At 41.9% G+C, this 14608-nt stretch overlaps 2 protein-coding genes across 3 annotated transcripts; both read left to right on the plus strand.

The window, feature by feature from the left end:
- Window positions 1-472: 472 nt before the first annotated feature.
- Window positions 473-6649, plus strand: cUnh8orf82 (chromosome Un C8orf82 homolog). Its single transcript, XM_080887780.1, has 3 exons — window positions 473-805; window positions 898-946; window positions 3108-6649. The coding sequence occupies exons 1-3, from the start codon at window positions 641-643 to the stop codon at window positions 3593-3595; spliced, it is 702 nt and encodes a 233-aa protein (XP_080743906.1). The 5' UTR covers window positions 473-640; the 3' UTR covers window positions 3596-6649.
- A 382-nt stretch (window positions 6650-7031) lies between these two features.
- On the plus strand, window positions 7032-13974 carry naprt (nicotinate phosphoribosyltransferase). 2 transcript variants are annotated; one of them, XM_080887778.1, is made up of 13 exons: window positions 7032-7538; window positions 8665-8792; window positions 8880-8962; window positions 9247-9377; window positions 9798-9934; window positions 10805-11001; window positions 12063-12203; window positions 12341-12425; window positions 12540-12620; window positions 12712-12814; window positions 13005-13162; window positions 13461-13568; window positions 13703-13974. In XM_080887778.1, the coding sequence occupies exons 1-13, from the start codon at window positions 7286-7288 to the stop codon at window positions 13787-13789; spliced, it is 1692 nt and encodes a 563-aa protein (XP_080743904.1). In that variant the 5' UTR covers window positions 7032-7285; the 3' UTR covers window positions 13790-13974. The 2 variants fall into 2 exon arrangements, with proteins under 2 accessions (XP_080743904.1, XP_080743905.1); XM_080887779.1 differs by having other exon boundaries at window positions 7043-7538; window positions 9819-9934.
- Window positions 13975-14608: the final 634 nt, after the last annotated feature.

The following is a 14608-nucleotide window of genomic DNA, read 5'->3' on the forward strand; positions in this document are numbered from 1 at the left end:
CTGTACATTTAGCACTGAAAGAACTGACATAAAAAAAAGCAATAAAGTCTGATTGACTGATAATAAAGACCAAATAGTATTTGATAAAACTGAAAGAATAAGAACAAAACAATAATAATTGTAAAAAAACAAATGTGACAAATAAAGGCTTCATCCATCTATCATAACCTTGGAGTTGGACTTCACATTTTTCTACCGCAAACCGACAAGTCAAACACATCAGATTTTTTTTTTTTAGGATGACCTGATTCTTATCTACAAAGTCTAAAAATGTCTGTTTCACTACATTTTTAGATACGGCCAAGTAAAATAACAACACAGGTATTTAATATGTAAAGATTACAATTAGAATTCTATTATTCTTTTCTAATGTGTCGAGCCTCTCATGAAATATACGCGCGTTACATCTGCATTTCAAACGCGTGCATGATATCATCCACTAGGTGGCAGCAGAAAATAAATGACCACATTGCACCACTTAAACACTTCCGGGTAACGTTTGTTCGATTGTAAACACTTGGGGCTTTAATCTGAGTTGTGTAAGGTGTGCAAATAGCAGAAACACACAGGCTGTCGTTTGTGAAACACCACATTTTCGGTTCCCGTGTTTAATACGGAGCCTATTTACTATTACTCGGTTATGTTGTTCCTCCGGACCGCGGCTTTCAGCGCCAGAGCTCTGGCCGCTCTGCGCCGCGGACCAGCCGGCTTAACCGCCTCCAGAGCGACCGCTACGTACGTCCAGGGCCAGAGCCCCACACCACGCATCCGAGAATACTTCTACTATATCGACCATCAAGGACAGGTAAGAAAGTAAACTAGCTCTTCAAAAAGTAAACATCCGGAGTCTCCCTTTAGCAGTAAATATCATGTTAACTTTCATTCCTCTACTTGCAGCTTTTCCTCGATGATACCAAAGTGAAAAACTTTGTCACCTGCTTTAAAGGTAACCAAGAAACATACAGCACAGACTTATTATTTATTTTGACATTAAGAAATGACAGCGTTACAGTACACAGCAAAACTCTTGACTGGCCCATCATTTCTTTATAATTGAAAATGGGCAATGTATGTAACGATTTATTAAAATATCCAAACATGCATGGAAATACAGTTTAAGGCATAAACAGTTTGTATAATTCTAACGAGCTTGGAACCTCTCTCTCTTGGATTTTGGCACTCTTTTGTTCTCATCCCTTCATTAATTCTGAGGTCCAGGCTCAGGGAAGATAGTGTTTTGTTCTTCCGTCCCGTTTGGTATCCTCAGTACATACTGCCGACAATTTGAGCCCAAAATGTAAAGTTTGTATTCATCACTCCATACGACCAGTTGTCATTGATTTTTCAGTCCGGTTCTGGTGTAATGGTCACACCCCTTTTTCCCATCCTTAAGAATGTCGTCTTCTTCTTCTTCTTCTTCTTCTTCTTCTTCTTCTTCTTCTTTTTCTTTTTTTTTTTTTTTAAAGGTACAGCGTGTAAAATATCACCGCTATATGCTGGTAGATTGCAGTTGACTGATTTCTGTTTTCTTACGCCTCCCAAATCATGTGCATTATCGTAGCTTTAGTGACTTCTGTAGAACAAACAACTCTGGCCAGCGTTAATCTGTAGTAAGAGCAGGCAGTCAGTCCACTATTTACCTCAAACATCAGAATTCTGAGTGTCCACATCTGTTTATTCTGGAGGATGCTGCAAAACTTTGTGAATGGAGTCTGATACACATCAATGAATCACTTACGCTCACGTCTGTCAGATGACATGATATTGAGATGAGGTGATGAGGATGTCCTGAATTTTTCTGTTGGTTAGCGGTGCTGTTTTACCATTGTTAGCTGCTGTTAGGCAGCATTGATGAAACTTTCTCTGAAGTGGATCAAACCTTGCGGTGAACCCCAGGAGAACTGACGGCTCTGACGGCATCCCATGGGATGTTGTTAAAGCCTGCGTGAAACAACTGTCAGGGAATCCTCACCATGCTGTTCAACCTCTCCCCGACTCATGCCACCATTCCCACCTGTCTGCCTTAGCCATCATTTCCATCCTCCAAAAGACTGGAATAGACCGCCTCAATGACTACAGACCCATAGCCCTTACGTCTGTAGCCATGAAGTGTTTCAAGCAGAAGGCCCAACAGCAGCTGCACTTTCTACGCATCCTGAGGAAGAATAACCTGGACCAGAAGCTGCCGCTGGTCTTCTACCACACCTCAGTGGAGAGCGAGCCGTCCTACTGCCTGGGTGTTTTGTACTCCACTACTGAGCCCAGGATGTCCCACACCTCCAGACTCATGAACAGGTTCTTCCCTGGGACATTTAGACTGTTAACAAAAATTGTTCTCCCACACCCCACCCCTGCCCACCATCCTCACCAATATGAGCTATGGTCTGAGTAAACCTCACCATTCAGACCACTTACAAGAATGATACACGTGATAATGCACTGCTTCCAAGCACTTTGTTCTCCAGTGTGTGCCTTTATTTCCTTTTTGATTGTATATATTTCTCCTGTTTGTTATTTATTCCTTCTGTCTTACTGTTATTCATGTACAAATGTTAAATGGTTATATTTGAACCATTTGCGCTTTTTAAATTAAAAACAACTTATAAGGTGTATTACATATGCGGCCGGTCCTTAGCTATGTACATTAAACACATGATGTAGAAATACTTCAGAAAATAAGTGCTTGAGACCACTTATACCAGGTATTTCAGTTAATTATAAAAATGTCTGGATTCTTGGATGCAAGGAACCAGACTAAAGAAATGAGAGGTAACTTGTGACATTTCACAATTCGCAATTCACTTAAATTGCAGCCAGCTTGAATACATTGTAGTGTTGTACATTAAACTGGGAAAAGAAAAAAAAATTTACTTTGTGATAATCCTTGAGAGACATTTAAATTGTGTTACACTGAGATGATAAACTGTGACATTTAATTATGGATTTAATATCACATTCTTATGTTATACTAAAAAAGTTTTATACAAAATGTAGTGCGATGTTCATATACAGTTGAATTATTTTAATTTCAAGTAAATTGCATTAATACCACTTGTGAGACCATTACTGATGCCCTCATTTTTTATTTATTTGTTTTTTGTTACCAGATAAGGAATTCCTAGTCTTCTTCTTCACTCGTCTGCGCATGAATCATAGTGGTCGTTACGAGGATGACTTCCCCTTCCTGTCACTGTGCGGCAGGGAGAGGAATTTCCTGCGCTGCGATGACCGACCTGTGGTCTTCACCCACCTGCTGCAGAGCCCCACTGGACCGCAGGGCGAGCAGGAGCTGCTATCATACTGTGGCGGCGCAGAGAAACTCTCCGTCCTGTTCCGCCCCGAGGCGCTGTACATGCATCCTGTCAGCGGGCGAGTTTACCACCCCTGCTCAGAGCTTTCAGGTGGAGTCGGCCTGGTCAGGTCGGCTCTGGCAATTGAACTCAGCCCCTTCTTTGTGTATACACAAGAGCGAGACCAGTCAGGACAGCCTACATACTTTGTATGGGCAGGACAGAAGCACGCACTGACCAATGAGCTTGCAGGATACTTCCCTGTAGCTGAGCAGGGCAATGGACACCAGGGAGAAGTGGGATAATTTGGTAATGATTCCAGACTGAGTTTAAAATCTTCTTAGGGATGGGATGTGTGAGAAATGAGAATCACTAATGAATAATAGCTCCAACATTTTTTTGGCTTGCAAACAAAGAAATGCCTTCTTTTGTCTCCGTGTTTGAGGCTGTAGCCCACTAAAGGTGTCACATTTGAATTCGGTTTATGTGCCTGAAGCGATGAAATTATCCAGACAGTCAAAAGAGTACAGCTGTCTAGTGTTTAGGACTGTTACATTGCAGCAAGAAGGTACCCAGTTCAAATCCAGGCTGGGACTTTTCTGTGGGTTATTTGCTCTGTTGTGGTCTTCCTGTGCCTACGTGGGTTTCCTCCTCTTGCTCTTTCCCACAGTCCTGAGATATGCGTATTTTAGGAAGGATATTATTTATACTTCTGTTCTATTAATTAAGCTGTTCTCCTGAGGAAACTTGAAAAGAAATCCAAGTTGTTGTATCACAATAGAATGTGGTGTAAAACTGAGTTTTTTTTAACAGTTGTATATATCATATTATAGTTACAGTTTTTGCAAATTTAGGTGCAATTCCTTTTAAAGAAAGATTCAGATGTAGCCTCACTTTTAAAAGTTGAAACTTGATACAAATGCATTCATTGTGTTGAATGCAAAGTCTAAGAGTATTCATTTGAACACTGTAAAATCACAAGCAGTGTGAACTGAAGTGTGCTTTGGAAATATTTTGGAATTAAACTAATAACATATTCCAAGGTTTAGTTTTCAGTTTATTTTTGTCACACAAAAAACAAAATGCTTGGACACTGCTAGCATGGGCGCCTACAGAAACGCAAAGCAGTAGATGAAGCATCGCTGAATATGTTTCCAAACCAACTTCATTCTAAGCCAAAGACTAGAAAATATGGTGAAGCATATCTTCCCTTTGGTTTCACCTGCACAAGTGCCAAGGTAGGTCTCCACTGCAGAATTGGTTTTCCCTTCGTCGGGAGCAGCGCTGGGCTGTTTAAATCACGGACAAACAGTATCCCACATTCGTGATTTAGTTCACAAACACTTCTTGTAATGACTAACTACTCCTGACATTTTGGAGATATACATACTATACTTTATAGAGTAAAGTTACAGTGGGATACAAATGATATCAAGCTGATCCTGCCACGATTTGTTCCCCCGGTTCAAATCACGGACAAACAGTATCCCACCGTTATTTATGTTTTAAACCTGTTTTGCTCAGAGAGGCATTTTTTGAAAAATGTATTGATAGCAATGTTGAATATTATTACACAGAAAAAAAACAACTACATGTAAAATAATTACACCGTGACGCCTCTGCCTTTGTAAATGGAGGGACAGTAACTGCGTGTGTAAATGTAAGCCTGTAAAACCTGAAGATGGTCAGATTAACACATTTGTCTCTATCTGCCAGTCTGCAATTCATCTCATGTAAACAATAACGTGGCGCACAGGGTGATGTGGAAAAAGGCACATACCTTTGACGTTGCATGATGAACTCTGTATTCCTCGTCCACACGTAAACGCAAAAAAGGAGTTTTAAAAAAAATCTCCGTTTTCGGTGACTCCAAACGCCGTTTACGTGTGGACGAAAGGTCAAAACGCATAGAAACAGCTGCGTTTTCAAAAATACCCGTGTAGATGTGGACGTAGCGTAACATTTTTCTTGTAAAACAAAGGGGGGCCAGCAAAAAAAGTTTGGGAACCACTGGGTTAACTAATGATTGTACATTGCCCATGCATGTGAATGTGAGTTTGAATAGTCTGCCCCTCTGTGTTAGCTTTCCGACAGACTGGTGCCTCTTCCCCTGTTGCAGCTGGGATAGGCTCCTGCTGCAAACCGCTCAGGTCCTATGGCTGCACAAGCCCAAATCATTAACCCTTCACCACTGTGCTGTGTATTACAACTAAACTTCTCCACTTTGCTCTTATCTGTCCAAAAGACATTGTTCCAAAAGTCTTGAGATTTGTTCAGGTGCAACTCTGCAAATCTAAGTCGTACTACCATGTTCTTTTTAGAGAGAAGAGACTTTCTCATAGCAACCTTCCAAACAAGACATGCTTGTTCTTTCTTTTTTATCTACATTCTCTTGTCATAATGGTTAACATTTAAAATCCAGAGGCCTGTGGCTTTATGGTTGTTGTTTTTTTAAATGTTCTCTAAGCATAAAGCAGTATGACCTTGGAGTAAATTTGTGTGATGTTCAAGTCTGGGAACACTGTGGGAGTGTGTTAAAACAACTCCTGCTGTGACTGGCCCTCTCAATTACCTATGGAAGCACTAAGGATGTGTTAGTTTTTCATAGGACTGCATAGAGTCACGGGAAGACTTTTTCACATGACTCTAGCTCATTGCCAGATTTAATTTCAGCTTGACATAGTGGCCTGCAGAGAACAAACTAAGACCAGTCATTACTAGATTGTTGATAACCAGAGATGGGCAGTAACGCGTTACAAGTAACACGTTAGTGTAATCCGATTACTTTTTTCAAGTAATGAGTAAAGACAGGGATTACTATTGCAAAGAAGGTAATTCGTTTACTGTTACTTTCCCGTGAGCACGCTGCGTTACTGCATTACTAAAACCATGATTTTTTTTTTGTGTGTGAGTGTCTCACGACAGTGACCTAAGCGAGTGCGGCATTCGTGGCAACAGCTGCGTGCAGATCAACAATGGATAATATAATGGATACTATAATATATCTCGAGAGAGAGAGTATGACCGTGCAGCATTTAAAGTGTGGAAGTACTGACCTTACTTTGAGTTTGATTCCGTAAGTGACAAAAACATTAGCGTCTGCTGTTCGAAGAAAACTTTTACAGCATCTGTTTGAAAGTGTGAGTTTAAACACAAAAGCCTATTTTTTATATGCTGGAATGTGCAGAAAATAGGTTTAAATGTTAAACAAATTTCTTCCAGTCAGAGAATGTTGCATAAAGTTTTGCTTGATGCATAAAGTTTAAAAATTAAAACTAATAAAACAAGTTTTAAAAAGAGACTTTTTCATTTGATTACATTTTATATGATGGATTATGCAGAAAAATGGTGTAAATGTTTTTAAAGATTAACTAAGTAACTAATTACTTTCAAAAATAAGTAATCAGTAGGGTAACAGGATTACTTTTGGGGGGTAATAATCAGTAATTAGTTACTGATTACTTTTTTCAAGTAACTTGACCAACCCTGTTCATAACTATGCAACTGACAAATAAAGAATCTTGAATAAGGTTAAAACCAGAGGATGCTTGCTGACATTTTGGAATAAATTTAGTCAGAAATTAGAAATAATCAAATAAGATATTCCAACATTTTCATGGCTCATTATAAATAAAGACTAATTTTGTAGTTGCAATATATGCATAGATGGTGGGTTTTTACATTGCGAGCTGAAGGATCTCGCTCCTTCACAGCAGGTGGCCACATGGACGCGATATTTTGAAAGTGAATCCAGTTTTCATCATCCAAAATTGCGTTAGGTTAAGCGCATGACTCGTGACACGGGCTGACACTAATGGGAATCACTAGACCATAAATGTACGCCAACAAAGAGACTAACTGAAAAGTCTTTAATGCAACAACGTGAGCCGTGGCTGTATTTCCCAGCTGCCCCGCTCCGTCTCTGCCTCAGGGGGTAAAGGAGTCGGTGGGAGAACTGCAAGTCCCAGAGGTCTCGGCATCAGCCCTGGGAGAACATGGCAGCGCCGTCCAGCAGCAGCACGTGCAGCGGGGTTATGGAGCGGTGTATCCGGGAGCGGGTTCCCCCGCTGCTCACCGACTTGTACCAGTTCACCATGGCGTATGCGTACTGGCGGGCCGGTCGCCACGACGAGCACGCCGTGTTCGATCTCTTCTTCAGGGACAATCCGTTCGGCGGAGGCTTCTCGCTGTTCGCCGGGGTGCACGACTGCCTGCTGTTCCTGCGCAGCTTTCGCTTCGCAGACGAAGGTGAGGAGATCAACTAACTACATGTTACTGTCACTGACTACAAACTGGACATAAACGCTAGATTAAATAATAAAAGTCTCGTTATTAATCCGCTGACAGTCACGTTTCTCTCCCGTGGAGCTCTGGTAGGCATACAGAACTGGTTGCGCAATACTACTTATTATTTCTTAAGAACTGGAAAAGAGAAAGTAGTGACTTGTGAAAACTTACAGAAGCCCAAGAAGCAACTGTGCTTCTTTAAGTTCGTAAAGTCCAGTTTCCCCAAAGCCGTTAAGAATACCACCATTAATCGTATGATCGTGTTACTATTTGTTCCACCAGCAGCAGCTTTGCTACTCCAGGACCGATTTAACCGCAAAAGGCACACAGGTGCTCTGCAACCTTGGCTTTATGTAGGAATATAAGCAAATCATCTGTAGCCCACTGCACATCTACTCAGACTGACTGCGAGGTGTTAGTGCTCTGTCTGTCTGTATGAGAGTGACAGCAGTCAGTCCGAGTGGGACCACTGTTGATTTTGGATACACAGATATGCCAGTCCAGCATCAGTATCGGATAACATGACTGCATTAGATGTTGCTACCTATCCCAGTAACTAATGTTAATGTGCTGCCCTCGCTTTGATATAGGACTGTTTCAGTGTTTGAAAGTGATGAGGTTTGCACAGTAGTACACAGCAGAGGAGCACTGTTTCACACTGCCTTCAAAGTGGTGGACCTATGATGTTCCTTCTATACATGTGTTGGAACGTGTACTTGAGTAAAAACAGGAAATCTATTTTCTCTACCACAAAAGTATGGTCTAAAGTAGCATAACATCATCAGTTAAGTAAAACCACCAATTTCTTTGCAATACTTGAATTAATGCACTTTTTAAAACTTTAGCAGCTGCACAGGTGAAAAGTAATCAGCGCTAAGACAGGATCACTGTGCCACACTTGTGCAACAAACATGTTTAGTCTAACCTTCGTTATAGTCGCACCACTGATTTACAGGAAACGATGTGATTTATTTTTATTTTTTTTCTGTTCCTGTGAGTGTAGGTGCGTGAGACAGGAGGACAAACAGAGAAGTGAGTCAGGAGAGTGTTACAGGGTTGTGTTAACATTTTGTGTTCATGGATCCAGATGTGGAGTTCCTGCGCTCTGTCATGCCTCCAGACACTGACCCTGCCTTCTTCCAGTTTCTGCGATGCCTCGACTGTTCGGGTGTAACGCTCCATTCCGTCCCCGAAGGCACTGTGGTCTTTGCCAGGGTGAGCTATGAGTCTTTAAGGTTAAACTGAGGTTCAAAGGTCACAGTCTGAGGGACTAACTAGTGCTGCATGTCATCATATCTTCAGGTGCCTCTCATGGAAGTGGCTGGTCCACTGGCTGTGGTACAACTACTGGAGACAAGTCTATTGTGTCTTGTCAACTATGCCAGGTAATACATAGTCATATTTCTGTCTTTCCTGGAAAAGTAACGTCCTGGTTATTTTCCCATGTTGTGCCATCTTTAAAGCTACTGCGTTCACCCCGAGGACCTTAGGAAATATATTTCTGAAGAATTCTATTTCATATTTGGGAAAATGTAAATAAGCTTATTTGCGATATTTTGTTTGTTGCTTTCATGGAATATAAATGTCATATACTGTAGCTTCATTGAAGCAAAGCTAAATTTATATAATGGACTGTTGCTTCAGTGTCCTCTCTCTTCTCTGTTGTCAGTCTGGTCTGCACTAATGCTGCCCGTTTCCGTCTGGCGGCAGGCCCTAAGAGGAAGCTGCTGGAAATGGGCCTCAGGAGGGCTCAGGGTCCAGATGGAGGACTCACCGCCTCCCGATACACACACATCGGAGGTGATTGCTGTGTGATTACTTTGTTTTGATCCTCCCAGATCTCGACAGATAACTTGGCACATTTGTGGAGTTGTCACTTAAAGGCTGCTTTCCTATATATATATATATATTTTTTTTAAATGCCAATATCAAAAATCAGAAATGTGATTTTTTTGATATTGGCATTCCATCCAACGAAACTCATGAAGAGGACGCCTGTCTTAATGAGAGGATAAAAGCATCCATCTGTAACCTCTGAAGGAATGTAGCGATCTGGACTTCATTTCCATGCTGTCTTACACAGCGTGTCTGCAGTATTTACTGAAATTCCCAAAGAACATTACTATATGACATCAAATGAACAAAAACCAGCATGTTTTATGTTGAAATAATGCATGAAATAATGTGGAAATGATTTTCTTCTGTTCTGCATACACACAGAGACTTTATTCCATCTTTCAGGGTTTGATCTTACCAGTAATGTTCAGGCTGGTTTCCTGTTTGGAATCCCAGTTGCAGGGACCATGGCACACTCGTACGTAACTTCTTTTACCTCCCTGGAGGAAGTGTGGCCGCAAGTGAGTATGTGCACTCTGTCTTTACGTCATCTGAATGGAACCATACCATTCAGATAATTGAGCTACACATCTTATGTGTTTATACTGGCAAACCAGAACATGACTTCCATTTTACACTCGGCAGGGTTTGTAAAGATCAGCTGTGACATGTTCCACGACTCATTAATGCAAATATCCTATGAGCCAATCACATGGCAGCAATGCAATTATGGCAGCAATGCAATTAAGCGAATTAAAACATTACTATACTAGCAAGGTCTACCAAAAAAGCTGGTCTGGGAGTTTATGTAAGGTAAAGGTGATGTAATATTAGAGAGAATGCAAGAATCAGACCACTCGGCGACAGTGAGGAGGACACCCCCCCCCCCCCCCCCCCCTTACCACACTCCCTGCCGGTGCCTGATGCCCTCGTGTGTTGGTGGTTCCCGGTGTCTGGGACTGGGCGCTCAGGTATGTACTGGCTCACTCCCAGTGGCTGCTTGACAAGGCCTGGCGCCCGGGACTTGGTCGGGCCCCTTCTAGGGGGTGGGGCACCCCCTGACAGTGGGCCCCTGGGCCCGGGATTCGGTCCGTCCAAAAAACACAAACTACCAGAGAGAGTTGACAAATGAAAATGAACGACGTGCACCAGTGGCATATAAACACCACAGTCCCCAGCCACCTGAGTTATCACCACCAAAACTACGGGATGGTTCAAAAGATTCAGCTCCCATTTGAACCCTAATTTCAAAAGTAGAGAGGGTATCAGTCTCCTGAGGGCTGGTTTCACAGGAGAGGCACACGTTAGGCTCTCCTTATGTTGTAATTTGGTAACTGAAATGCTCTATTGCATTTAACAAACTCTTAAACGTCTTGTTTGTCTCTTTACAGACACTTTCGGCGGTGAACGGGGAGCATAATCCAGTCGATATCATTTCTTTAACAAAAGGCTGGCTGAGTCGTGTGTGTGATCTTCTGGGAGCAGAGCCAGGGAAGATCCATGAGGGAGAGCTGGCTGCTTTCTTGTCTTATGCCATCGCGTATCCTCAGAACTTCCTCCCAGTGATTGACAGCTACAGTGTTGGCTGGTAACTCCTGCCTTACATTAAGTTAAAGTTAAAGTTTACACTGCATATATGAGATAAAGCTGACAAATTGGCAGTTTGGCTAATGAAAGCCAGAAAACTAAGAAGCTCTAAAAACTAAAGGAACACTTTTTAATCAGAATAAAGCATCTAGTCACTGAAACTTCTGGGATTAGAGTTAAAATAATGAGACAAGCCCCAAAACAAAGGTGGAGGCCACTGACATTTTTCCCTCATCTTTTCTGACTGATTTATTCATTGGTTTTGCATTTGGCTACAGTCAGAGTCACTACTTTTAGCATGAGGTGATACCTGGACCCTACGAATTGATGTTGTAGAGGTAATCCAACTCCACATCAGTCTATCACAAGGTAGGCTGGGTCTTCCAGCAAAGTTTGAAGTGCATGGAAGAGATTCCAGGAGACAGGCGGTTGCTCTAGGAGAGCTGGACTGTGCAGGAAAAGGTCTTTAACCCACCAGCAGGACCTGTATCTGCTCTTTTGCGCAATAAGGAACAGGATGAGTGATGCCATAGTCCTATGAAATGACCTTCAACAGGCCACTGGTGTGAATGTCTCTGAGCTAACAATCACAAACAGACTTCACAAGAGTGCCTGATGACCTTGGAGCACAATTAGCATTTTCCATACAATATTAGAACTGACAGGTCCACCACTGGTGCCCTGTGATTTTCAGTTTAAGAGCAGGTTCACCCTGAGCACATGTGACTGATGTGTCTGGAGAAGCTGTGGGGAATGTTATGTAAAATCATTAAACATGACTGGATTGGTGGTGGGTCATTGATGGTCAGGGGAGGCATATCCATGGAAGGACACAGACTTGTACAGGCTAGGCAGTGGCACCCTGACTTACATTAGGTATCAGTTTCATGTGATGAGAGTATGCAGTCAGCTCCTGGAGGACGAAGGAATTGATATCACTGACTGGCCCTTCTCTTTTAAGCCTTGTCTTTTCTCCATTCCCTAGCTTTGTTTCCATTAAACAAAGCTAAACACAAAGCAGTTCAATGATCTCATCTATTCTGTGTGTAAATATAATTTCAGCAGCGGCATCTTGAACTTCTGTGCTGTGGCACTGGTACTGTGTGAGCTGGGCTACAGGCCGGTGGGGGTTCGTCTTGACAGCGGGGACCTTTGCAAGCAGTCCCTTGATGTGCACCGTGTCTTCAGACTCTGCAGCAAGCAGTGAGTAAGGTGTCCTCCCGTCTGTCTTTAAACTTACAGTGAGATATGTTCTGACTCCTCCAGAGATCTGTGGCTCGCGTCTAATTTTGTGTCACTGCTTTTTGATTCCTCTCTTATTGTTCATTTCATCTCTGCAGATTCTCCATTCCTGCTTTTGATTCCCTGATCATCGTTGGGACTAATAACATCTCAGAAGAGAGCTTGGCTGAAGTCAACAGTAAGGTAAATTGAGTGGCCATACAGGGTAATTCATTAGGAGTCAGTCAAATTTTGTGACTTGTAAAAGTGACTCCCTGCAAGACCTTTCCATGTCAGCTTGATGTGTCATTGTCTTAGGAGAACGCGATCAGTGTAGTTGGTGTTGGAACACATCTGGTGACTTGCACAAAACAACCTTCCCTTGGCTGTGTATATAAGGTGATTTAATGAGAATTCACACTTACTAGCCTCTCTCCTCTCCTGCCATGTTTAACACCTGTATGGTTTTGTTTGTTCCTCTGTTCATTAGCTGGTGGAGGTGAGAGGAAGACCCAGGATGAAGGTCAGTGAGGACCCAGAAAAGAGCACTGTTCCTGGGAGGAAAGCTGTCTACCGGCTAATAGATCCTGAAGGTGAGAATTGAGTACTACCTGCTGCAGCTGAGCTTCTTTCTCTGTGTGGCACAACAACAGGAACGCCACAAATTACTTGTTATAAATGATCAGAGACAGGTCCGTGAATGGCAGTATGATCGTCCCTTTAGGCAGAAATGAATATGTTCCTGTAAATCTATAATTGGTTTCTGTCCTTTCTCCTCTGCAGGTCATCCATTTCTAGACGTGGTATGTCTGGCGGTGGAGTCTCCTCCAGAGGCGGGACTCCCACTGAGCTGTTACCCCCTGGGATGCAACCACACCGCCCTCTCAGTCACTCCAGCTCGGGTCACCTGTCTGCGTCAGGAAGTGTTTAGTAAAGGACAGGTGAGGATGGGCCGCTCTCTCAAACATTAGCAGACAACTTATGAAGAATTGTGGGATAATCACACTGAATACATACTTTTTTTTAAGCTTTGTATCTTAAAGATTTTCCATTTAGATTTTTAATCAGTGACTAATAAGTTTACAAAGAACACCAAACGTATGTAATATAACAGCAAAGAAAAGTACTTTCTTTAAAAACTATTAAAAAAAAATCACACTTCATGTACTAAACAGTACCAAACAAGCCACTATAGTGTGTGGGAGCTTTGCCTTTATGAGTGTCTCCAACATTTTCTAGGTCACACAGCCTTTGTGCAGCACTGCAGAAACTAGAGCAAAGGTCCAGCGCTCCCTCCAGACTCTGCACCCTCGGCACAAGAGACTGCAGAAGCCGGATTCCTACACAGTAAGTCTCTCAGTACAAGCTGTATTGAATGCAAGAGTACAGACCAACTTAGTCCTTCACTAAGATGCAGAAATTAACTCTCACAGATTGTGAAAGATTTCTTTACCTATGCCTGTGGCTTTCTCTTCCACTAGGTGGCCCTCTCCCAGAAACTCCACAACATGGTCAAAGAGATCCAAAAAGGAAGCAGCAACAACACCAACTTTCTTTTAGCCAACTAAAGCGAATCAAGTGTTTCCTAAATTGCCTCACAGAAGTTCTTATATTTATAGAGCATCGTCTGAATGAACCCTTACAGTGGGGACACTCCAAATACTGGAATAACAGCTGTTGTGTCGCCGGTGTTATTCAGATGTAACGAATGTTTTTAAAGAAGGATTAAAATAAAGGTGTTTAGTGCAATGATCATCAGGGTTAGACACTCTTTCAGACATATCCTTATAGTTATGTTTTCTACATTTGGAAACTTTCGACAATAAACATCCAACAAATCTAAAAACAGGAGCCGCACTGTGAAATGAAGACATAACAGTGCAGAAATAATCATGTTCTCTGAACCAGACTTTGCTGCCTTGTTGCAGATTAATATCATTAAGTTCATGTTAAGGTGCTGAAGAAAGACGTGGTTGGAAACTAGAAAAAAAAATAGAAAGCTGCCCGTGCATTAATTATTTTTTCATATTAATAATATTCTAAACTTGGGACTAAGACTCAGGTTAGTGGAATTTTTTAAATAAATATGTAACCTCAGACCCTTTGATCATGCTTTTGAAAAAGTGGAAGCAATTACAGGTTGATATTTTAGCTCCTGTCAAAGATTATGATTTTGTTTGACAGTATAGAAGCTAAGGAAGTTTGACCCTAAAGTATTTGTGCTTTCTTATCCATAACACTTCATCCATAATCACAGTAATCAACATTTTTATGTAGGTGAGACTACACAGGATGAAGGCACTGAGGAATATCGAAATTTCAGGTTACTTTAGGTTCATCACACTGTCGTCTTTTCACTTAAATTAAGAGGAAATCACCAGATTATA

Source organism: Rhamphochromis sp. 'chilingali' (genome assembly GCF_963969265.1).
Source record: "Rhamphochromis sp. 'chilingali' genome assembly, chromosome: 7".
NCBI lineage: Eukaryota > Metazoa > Chordata > Actinopteri > Cichliformes > Cichlidae > Rhamphochromis > Rhamphochromis sp. 'chilingali'.

What these genes read in the sequence shown, in the direction of transcription:
- cUnh8orf82 (XM_080887780.1), top strand. Translation starts at nt 641, where the DNA reads ATGTTGTTCCTCCGGACCGCGGCTTTCAGCGCCAGAGCTCTGGCCGCT. An exon ending in ATATCGACCATCAAGGACAG is followed by an intron (nt 806 to 897) that starts GTAAGAAAGTAA and finishes CTCTACTTGCAG; the next exon opens with CTTTTCCTCGATGATACCAA. An exon ending in CTTTGTCACCTGCTTTAAAG is followed by an intron (nt 947 to 3,107) that starts GTAACCAAGAAA and finishes TTTTGTTACCAG; the next exon opens with ATAAGGAATTCCTAGTCTTC.
- naprt (XM_080887778.1), top strand. Translation starts at nt 7,286, where the DNA reads ATGGCAGCGCCGTCCAGCAGCAGCACGTGCAGCGGGGTTATGGAGCGG. An exon ending in GCACTGTGGTCTTTGCCAGG is followed by an intron (nt 8,793 to 8,879) that starts GTGAGCTATGAG and finishes TCATATCTTCAG; the next exon opens with GTGCCTCTCATGGAAGTGGC. An exon ending in CCGGCTAATAGATCCTGAAG is followed by an intron (nt 12,815 to 13,004) that starts GTGAGAATTGAG and finishes TCTCCTCTGCAG; the next exon opens with GTCATCCATTTCTAGACGTG.